The sequence below is a fragment of the Vidua macroura genome, chromosome 9 (assembly GCF_024509145.1).
Source record: "Vidua macroura isolate BioBank_ID:100142 chromosome 9, ASM2450914v1, whole genome shotgun sequence".
Taxonomy (NCBI): Eukaryota; Metazoa; Chordata; class Aves; order Passeriformes; family Viduidae; genus Vidua; species Vidua macroura.
This window is the reverse complement of record NC_071579.1, coordinates 8,807,990-8,817,711: the sequence shown is the minus strand read 5'-3', so window position 1 is coordinate 8,817,711 and position 9,722 is coordinate 8,807,990. Positions and strand designations below refer to the sequence as shown.

At 49.2% G+C, this 9,722-nt stretch overlaps 1 protein-coding gene across 6 annotated transcripts in view; it reads left to right on the top strand.

The window, feature by feature from the left end:
- The first annotated feature begins 5,114 nt into the window (after window positions 1–5,114).
- The window catches only part of SMG7 (SMG7 nonsense mediated mRNA decay factor), a 51,025-nt gene continuing 46,417 nt past the window's right edge, over window positions 5,115–9,722 (top strand). For 5 of the 6 annotated variants that reach the window (XM_053984904.1, XM_053984906.1, XM_053984907.1 and 2 more), the window contains exon 1: window positions 5,117–5,209. In XM_053984904.1, coding sequence (XP_053840879.1) covers window positions 5,181–5,209 — 29 coding nt within the window. In that variant the 5' untranslated portion in view covers window positions 5,117–5,180. Of the gene's footprint in view, window positions 5,210–9,722 lie in introns of all 6 variants that reach the window. The other variant, XM_053984910.1, reaches the window with a different exon arrangement.

Below are 9,722 nucleotides of genomic sequence, written 5' to 3'. Positions count from 1 at the left end.
GGGAATAGCTGCTATGGTGGGAGTTGAGATGGGGGGAGCTGCCAAACCCAGGTCTGTGGTCAAATGGGGTGGGGCAGCCTGGCCCAAACGGAGAAATCTTCCATTTTGGATGACCCTCTGTAGGAGCAGACATTCAAACAAGGAGGGAGTAAGCAAGGCTGAAAAGCAGCCAGTGACAGACATGGCTTATAACTGAGGTTAGAAAACTTATGAGCAGCCTGGGGAGCTCTTCTCAGGGCTTGGTTCCTCATGCACTGGAAGAAGATGCCAAAGGGTGCCATGAGATAAAGCTGGAGATCTATTGAGGTTGAGGACTTAACACTCTGGTTGTGGCCTCTGTGAACTGATCCCCAGTGCTGTGCAGTGTTTCTGGGACACTGGACTGACATTCGAGGCAATCTCCTGGGGAAGGTCAGCCTGGGAACCCATTGCTCTCTTGCACACACTCAGCAACACCAGCTGAACACTGGCCACAGATGGCATTAGCTTGGCAGCCCTTTCAATGTTTCTGAGGTTACAGCTCAGATCAATCTGTGCAGGTGGGATTGCAGCTGGGTTCCTGGGATGGGGAGTGAGGCGAGGCACTTAGCATGGATTCCTGGGAATGGCTGCTTGCTCTCTCCCTTCCAAAAGTGAGCTAGCTTTTAGTTAGTATGAAAGGGTACTTCTGCCCACAACGTGCAGCACTTATTGTCAAAAAATTAAAAGGAAAATTTGTTACTTTATGAATTATAAGGATTGGAAGAAATATCTCTAAGAAATGAGGCCTGTTTTATTATTTTTTTCTTTCTTCTGGGTGATATTTGCAAGGGAATAATGAAGGCTTAACAAACCTCTATGCAGTTGAAATTCCTGAAGTTTTACATACAGGTTATATTTGGGGAAAAGATGTTATTATTAGGGTAAGATGATGCTTTTGTCACTAACAATTCAAAATCTGAGTAGGATAATCTGGGATGACAACAAATACACTTTACTCATGATAACATAATGACCGATCAGGAAGAATAGAGGACAAAATTAGGATTTTTTTAGGTATCTTCATGCTTTATTTCTTCCTGCAAATGCTGTTGAGTGCTAATTCCCCATATCACAACATTTAGATTGAAATAATCACCAAACCTGCAGAGAATTTGATGTTTTATCATTCAGCTGTTGAGCTGTTCACCCATCTTTCCTTGATCCCAGGTTTTCATGCCGAGCAGCAGGAGAACGTGCTGTCTCAAAAACATAAAAGCCAAAGTTTGGCACAGAGGGCAGTCCAGTGCCACCTCTGTGTGTGAAAACAGGGGCAGAATATCAGCACACAAAGGCGAGACCTTGGACTCAGTGAGCCTCACAGGACAATTAAAGATGTCAGTGTTAATGAAGAAAGATGGAAGCAGGCTCCCATGGTCCACCTCTCCATTGTTGTCTTAAATGACCTTGAAGCAATCTCTTCTGTTGCCCTGACTATCTGTTAAGGGCCATCTGGGGATGGTCCTTGCTTACATCTTAGAGGTGTTTTGAGGATAAACACATCCAAGGTCTGTGAAATGCTGAGCTAGTACGGTGACAAAGGTAATCAAAGGATGTAAAATGGATTCACGCTTGGGATTACAAGACCTTCCCTCTGGAGAACAGAGCAACTTCACTGCTTGGCATTTTGGCTGCATTATGGCTGAGGGCTGGGATTATTCAATGGCTTCACAGTGTCTCTAGTCTACCCTCCTTCTCTGGGGACCAAATCCTTTCCCATGCTCTGATATTAATAAAATGATAGACTACAGTTATTGACCCATAAATAACAAAGAATACAAGACCTCTATGAGAAATCTGCTTCTTTTATCACAAATCTCTTGGAACAAAAGTAAGGGGAGATTGACTTGGGGGTCCCCCTTAAACAGAAGGAAATTATCCCCTTGCTGTGTGCAACAAGAGGTATGAATTAGAATTTCATAAGAAATAGAGCAAAGCAATCAGCAGCAATATCAAGCTGTCAAAAATGTTATGTGGGACAATCCGATGGCAAATCTGGAGTTGTGAAAGAGCCTTCTAAGAGTCAAGAAGAGATGGTGTGGGAGAGAAACTCATATACATGCTGTCTTAATGGGCAGATCTATTTCAACAGTGCAGAAACTCAGAGGAAAGCAAAAGACCCCACAATTCAGAGAAAAAGCCCTGAAAAAAACAAGGAAAAGTCTGCAAAGATTGTGACATCCTTTGCTTCTTTGTCTGGAAGATATTAAAGAGGAGTGAGAAAAGGTGAAGGGAGACTTTGTGACTGGACAGGTTGTCCTGATGGACCACAGGTTTCTCCATGCAGCTGCCCTTAGGTGTAGCTCTGCTTGGCAATTTATATTGGCATTAAGGAAGTAAAATAACACTGGCAATGACACCCAACAGATTCTCTTGAAAATATCCAGGGCTGCCTGTTCCCTACTGCCCAAGATTCAGAAGTCAGTTCTGCCCCATGGGAACCTCTCTGGTCTTTTGGAGTGGCTCTGAAAGTGGTTTGGACCCAGACAAGACTAAACAAGACAGCCTCTGAATTGATGCTGCTGCTCTTTCTTTGTGCCTGACCCAGCACGAGTGTGATGCCTCCAGGGAGCACTTTGTGGTCTCCTGGATGAGAACTGTGCTCATCAAGAATGGATACAAGAATTGGGATTGTTCGCCTGGAGAAGAGAAGGTTTTGAGGTGACCTAATTGTGACCTCCAAGTAGCTGAAAGGAACTGACTGGAAAGATGGAGAGGGACTTTGGACAGGGGCCTGGAGCAACAGGACAAAGGGGAATGCCTTTATTCATGCTGACAGAGGACAGGGTTAGATGGGATATCAGGAAGAAATTCTTTCCTGTGAGGGTGGTGTGACACTGCCACAGGTTCTCAGAGAGGTTGTGGCTGCCCCATCCCTGGAACTGTTCCCGGCTATGTTGGATGGGGTTTGGAGCAAACTGGGATAATGGGAGGTGTCCCTGCCCATGGCAGAGGGGTTGGAATGAGGTGAGTTCTAGCAGTTTGAAGCCATTCCCCCTTGTCCTGTCACTCCAGGCCCTTGTCCAGAGCCCCTCTCCATCTTTCCTGCTGGCCCCTTCAGGTACTGGAAGGCCACAGTCAGGTGCAAGATGCCCTGGTGGAGCATGCTGGCTGAGGAGCAGAAGGATAAGGCCCCCAGTCATACAGATTCCCCAGGGAAGGGGTCCCCAGACCCTTCACACAGCATGAAGGGTCTGGGGAGGGTCCTGGACAATGTGCCCTGAGAGATGCAGCTTCCAAGAGTGGCATTTGTGCATTGATCCAGGACATAAAACCTCAGAGTACAAACTCAGCCCAGCCAGCACAGGACAGGCTCCAGGCAGGCAGGAGCAGCCCCTGCTGCCCAGTGCTGCACCAGTTTGCTCCTGCTCTGCAGCTGAGAGGCTGGAGGGATGGAGCTGAGCCCTGGTGCCTGCTGCAGCACCTGCCTGAGGGGCTGCACGGGATTCCATGGGAGGTTTCCCATGGCTCGCTGCCCAGCCCTGGTTGCACTGAAACCAGGAAAACCATTCTGCAGCCTTGCAAGGCTCCTGTTTGAACTCGTGGGGCCCTGAACATAATTTCCTTAAACACATTCCTTTTTCAGCCTGAAAAATGTGGGGGATTTATTTTCAAAACATGATCTTTCATTTTGTCCTCAGGTCACTTACAGACTCAAATGACACAGCTTGTATTAGCCAGCTACCTCGTGCTCATCTGATCCCAGATTTTCCTCTGCCTCATTTCTTCAGGCTGGCTCATTTGTTCAAATGGACACTGAACTCAGTGAGAATTTTTTCTGCCATAAAAAACCAAATTGGAGCACAAATCAAGTCACCAAGTCAGCATGGGAGGTGGGACCACATGGGATAAATAGTGGAAATATTGTAAATATTGAGCTGTGATAGAATGTTGCACCCAGGTGCAAGGTTACTGCCTGATGTGCCCATGGAGCCTGATGGGCTCCACGCTGAGGTGACCCTACCTGGAGCACGATGTCCATCTCCAGAGTCCCCAGCACAGGAAGAACATGGAGCTGTTGGAGCGAGTCCAGACAAGGCTACCAAGATGATCAGAGGGATGGAGCAGCTTTGTTGTGAGGAAAGGCTGGGAGAATTGGGGTTGTTCAGCCTGAAGAAAATAAACTTCAGTGTGACCTAATTGTTTCAGGACAGGAGAGACCTGGAGCTCCTGGAGCAGGTCCAGCGGAGGCTGAGGAGATGAGGAAGGGCGTGGAGCAGCTCTCTCGAGGGACCTGTGGCTGTTCAGCCTCAGGAGCAGACCCAGCTGAGAGGGGCCCTCATCCCTGTCCCCGTCTGCAGGGAGGGCTCAGAGCAAGGACCAGGCTCTGCTCCCTGGGGCCCAGCAATGGGACAAGAGACCATGGGCAGAAATGGATGCCCAAGAAGTTCCACCTGAGCATGACGAAGAACTTCTTTCCTGTGCAGTGACCAAGCACTGGAACAGAGACCAGAGAGGGTGTGGAGTCTCTTACTTGGAGGTATTCCAGACCTGTCAGGACACAATCCTGTGCCACGTGCTCTGGGATGACCCTGCTTGAGCAGAGAGGTGGGACCCGGTGACCCGCTGTGGTCCCTTCCAACCTGCCCCATTGTGTGTTTCTGTAATTCTGTGACTGGGCATTGCCAGCGCCATGGGCCTCTCGGCAAGCCGCCCCTCCGAGGGCCGACAGGGCAGGTGTGACAAAGCCGGCTGTGGCGGCGCGGCTCGGGCCGCGGATGCAGGCCCCGGGATGCGCCGCGGTTGCCATGGCGACGCCCCACCGCCCCCTCGGTTGCCATGGCAGTGGGCGGGGGAAGGGTTTGCCGGTGGCGCCGCCGGAAGTGCCAGCGGGGGCGGGGTCCGGCCCGGAAGCGCGGCCGGCGCGGCGGGAGGGCCGCAGCGGCTCAGCGGCGCGGGAGAGCGGCGAGCGGACGCCGCCGGTGCCGGAGCGGCGAAGCCGGGGCTGCCCGGGCCGCCGAGGGGCCGGAGCGGCGGGGCCGGCGGGGCGCGGGCGGTCCTGCCCGACCGGAGCGCAGAGCGGGGACACCCCGCCCCTTCCTCCCCGCGGGCCCTGCACGGGAAGATGGCGGCGGCGGGAGGCGGCGGCGGCGGTGGCGCGGGGGCGGCGGGCCGGCCCGGGCTGTGAGAGCCGCGGCGGGACGGGCGGCGAGCGGCGGAGGATGAGCCTGCTGTGCGCGCAGTATCTCCGGTGAGTATCTCCGGAGCGCGGCGGGCGGGCGAGGCCGCGGCCGGGCGGCCCAGGAGCGGCGGGCAGCGGGCGGACTTGGAGCCCTCGGGCCTCGCAGCGGCAGCGAGGGGCGCTGGGCCGTGCCCGGGCCGGTGTGCGGGACCCGGCCGCCGCGCTCCCGAGCCCCGCGGGCGGCCGGGCTTGGCTGCCGCATGGCCCAGGGCTCCCCAGCAAGGTCACGCCGGTGCCTTGGAGCCGCGGGGAGCGTAGGAGAGTCCGCCGGCTTCCTTGCCGGAATTCTCCATCGCTTCCCAGGGCAGGGCAACCCAGCGCTGCGGAGCGACCGCGAAGTTTGACCCCGGCTGTGGAGCGGGAGCAGCGCTCGCAGCGCCGGGAGGTGCTCTGGGAGAACGGGAGTAGCAGGAGTCGTGTCTCAGCCCTCGCCATCAGCTGGAAGTCCTCAGTCACGGCTGACACAGCCGCTCGGTGCCGGGGACGGTCAGCTCAGGGCTTGGGAGAGGAGTGAGGCTGCCAGGGCTGTGCTTTGAAACAGAGCCGTTCCTGAGTCCCTCAGTCGAGAGCACGAGGTAGCTCACGTTGATACGAGCAGCACTTTGATCGGCTTTGGGGTGAACTTACCGTTTGCCTGAACTTACACACAAATGCTCGTTCTCTAGTGGTTTAGGAAAGCAGCGTCGTGCACTACAAATGGCTTTTCAGTAGCTGTAAAGTACTCACTGTCCAGGTTGATCGTGTTGTGTCATCCCTGATGCTTCCAGAACACCTCATGGAGAAGGAGGAGGTATGCCAAAAGGGCATGCATATTCCTTCTGAGGAGTTCAGGCCTTGGGAAGGATTTAGAAGGAGTGAATTCAATGAGGATTTTACATTTCAAAAGCACTTTCTAGACAAAGTTCTGAAACACTTCAGCAGTCTCTCCTTGCTGGTTCTCCAGATTCCTCCCTTCCTCCTCATCTTGTCTTTTACCTCTGCTCCCTCCTATTATCCCAGATTCTACCTTAAGTTGATTTCTTCAAAAAAGAAAAAAAATTAATCTTTTTTATCTTAATAGTGGGTTTATGACCTTTTGCTCTTCCAGGTGAGTACACCTATGCTGTCATGAAGCTTTTTCATTCTTTCTTTCCTCTTACGTTATGACAAAACTTTTGAATGCTTTATTATTAGCAATCTTCTACCAGCAAAAGACTTGTTTTTTTTTTATTGTAGGACGTGTCTTAATAATATTGTAACATCTGGCTTCCTGCTCCTTTTTGTGGCTGCACTGTCCTTTGGCTACTTTGGGTTCTGGAAGGCTGTACCATGTCACACATGTCCCTGCTCCTGTCACCTTCCTGCACCACCAGGCTCTTCCTTAGGATTTTGCTTTGCCAAGCTGGAAATCCTTCCTGCAAGCTGTGGGCAGGAATCACCAGTTTCTCCTCTCTTTGTTCCTCCCACACTTCAGCTCATCCTGGGTTGTTCCTGCTTTATCCTGACTGCTTTGTTTATATTGTGCCAAAGCAACAGGACTGAAGCGTGTGTGCACATAACTAATGTGTCACAGTCAGTGTCTCTATCACCAAGAACCTTATCTCTTCCTAAAGCAACAGGCCAGTCCCCCTTCTAAACTTTTCAAGCATTCTGTAGTCCATCATCTTCCTTCTGCCTCTAAAGACCATTTGGATTTGTTCTCTGTGTAGAAAATATGCTTGGGAAAGGTTTCCTTGAAAATCTGTGAAATGCTTTTTGCATCCACAGAACGTACATTTAAATTGTTTGATTTGCATAGGGCAGAAATGCAGCTGCAGATTACTGCAGCCCAAGCTCATAAAGGGAACTGGGAATTAAGCCTTAGACTCTCAGAGCCAGTTCTGTTAGTCCTCTGTCTTAAGGAGGAGGGCACCCTCCTTTTTACTGTGGCAGGACAGGCTCCATCCAACTGTAATAAAGAAGGAATAGACCAAAGTGTAACAATGTGAGAGGGCAGCATAACAAAACATTGTGCCAAATGAAGACATGAGGCAAGTAGTCTCTGCTGTCTGCATTGTCTTAACACTAAGGAGGGACAGAAAAGTTCCTGCAAGAAGTCATTTTTCTGTATTTGGATTTTAGACAGAAATGAGATAGGTTTCTAAGGTGAACATGTAATGACTGAATATCTAGTGAAATAATGACTCTGCAAGAATCACGCTGTTGAAAAGATGAACATGAAGAATGGACTTTTAGGTGGACTGCCTTAACTCTTCCACTTCTGGGTTCTTGCTTTCTGTATGTGTGTGAATCAGCTATTTTAAAATGCTGTCCTTGAAGGACTGTGCCCCTTCAGTCAACCTGTGAGAACTGAGGAGCACATGAGCCCCCTACAGAAGTCTTCCAGGAAGAGCAAATAAGGTCAGGCTTCATGTACTGAGTCTTTGAAAAGTTGCAGGAGAGTCTGTTTTTAAGTCATCTTCCTATGTTGTAATAGATTTTTGGGAATTTTGCTTTCCTAGTTTTATCCTTTTCACAGTCACCTGTCAGGAGTATTAGAGTGCATGCTCTCCCATCTAGTTTCCTACATACTTCTCTGGAGTCATTGTTTGAATCACTTCTCAAAGACTTGCACTGCATGTGGTTAGGTGAGTAGACCTTTCAGAGGGTTCTTTTAGGAGACAAGAACCTAAAAGATACTTTAGGAAACAGGGGCACTGTTCAAGTCTCCCTGTTCAGGTGAATCTGTTAATCACAACTGCCTGAAATTTTGTATCTATGCTATTTGTGCTGCTTGGGAAATCTACAAGTACTCCCCAGAAAGCAAATTAATCTCACGGGGCACTTGTCTTAAAGTAGACATTTCATGTGTCCTGTTATATATAAAGAAGTCACTTTTAAGCAAAATATCACTGATAGGATTTCTGACACAATAGCACAGAAACTTCTGAGCACATCCATTTTATAAGCCAGTGCTGAGCTTTAGTCCATGTTTATTCACTTTAGAGAAATGATCTTCAGTGCCAATTTTATATGTTAATGTTTAAAAAGGAGTTAACAGAAGTTTAGCAGTTTGACATATGATTGTCTCATTTGCATTTCAAAAAGATGTGAGCTCAGTTACCAGTTAAATGTGGCGTTGCTCTGGTAAACTGTGGCTTTTAGCACAAGCACAAATGTAGAATAAAAAGTGCTTGAATTACAGGGCTTGAACACTGCTTAGAAATTCCAGTGCTGATGAACCAGTCAGTAGTTTCCTGTAGCCTTATGATGAGGCTGTAAGCAAATTCATTAAAGGTTTGACTGCTTTAATAATTCAAATTGTGGGTCTCTTTTTCAAAGACTCACCAGTAGCTCCATTAACTTCTGCATCTGCTGTGTCTCTTCATGGTTACTCCTTTGCTGTCTGCCAGCCTGTGACACACCTCTTTGCAGTGTTTCTTCACCCTTAAAGGAGAAGGGTAGAGAAGAGGTAATTGCAGTCTGTGTGTGAGCATGTTCTGGTGATGATTCCTGGTCAGGGTGATGTAGAGGTGATGGAAAGGTACCAACCAGAGTACTGTTTGAATGAGTCTCGGCAAGACTAAGTCAGTTATTTAATTATCTTGGGAGTGTACGAAGGAAAAAGTTAGTAAATGTAACCTCTTAATAGAGAACCCTGTGTCCCTGCAGTGGACTTCTTGGAGTTGGCAGGATCACAAGGCTTGAGGAGAGGCCTCATGAGGCTCCTGTCCAGCCTCCTGCTCACAGCAGGGACAGCTCTGGGCTCAGACCAAGTGCCCAGGGCTTGAAAACCTCCAGGGATGGAGACATTTTAGCCTTTTGGGGAAGCTTGTATATCCTTGTGGTGGAAAAGATTTTCTGTACATCCAGTCTGAACCTCTCCTGTTTTATCTTATGCCCATTGTTTCTTGTGCTCCCACACAAAGAGCCTGGATCTATCTTTTCAATCCCCTCCCTGGAGGCATGTGGCAGCTGTGGGTGCCCTGGAGCCTTCCCTACCTCAGACTGACCTAGCTTGGCTCCCACAGCCTCTCCTCCACTCCCAAATGCAAGTGCTCCAGCCCTGACTGCTCTGGAGGCCTTGCTCCAGTTGTTCCACAGCTTTCTTGATTTGTCTTGGTATCTGAACTAGACCACATCAGTCTTGGAAGGTATTCCCTCCAGAAATGGAGGGAATGATAATTGCTACTTTCATACAGTGTTCACTCTTGTATTTTAAGCAGGGGAGACGTAGTGGGGCCTGCTTTGGCCTTCCAGGAGACACCTCATAGCGCGATGTTTTCTTTGGGGGAACATAAAGTCTCCCTTCTAGTTTCATCTCTTTTTTTCCTCTATACAAGATGTCTCCACCATTTGATAACTAGAATTTCTGCCAGTATTTAATATGTGCAACACTTCTTATTCTTCTTTGAGGGTGAGAGTAATGATTTAAAAAGTTAAAGATTGATGATGGCTATTTACTTAGGATCAAAAAGCTTTTTGTGGTGACCTATGAATTAAAAAGACTCACAATCAAAAAAGTGTCAAGCAATTCCCCACTGAGCTTTCTGCTGAAGGAAAT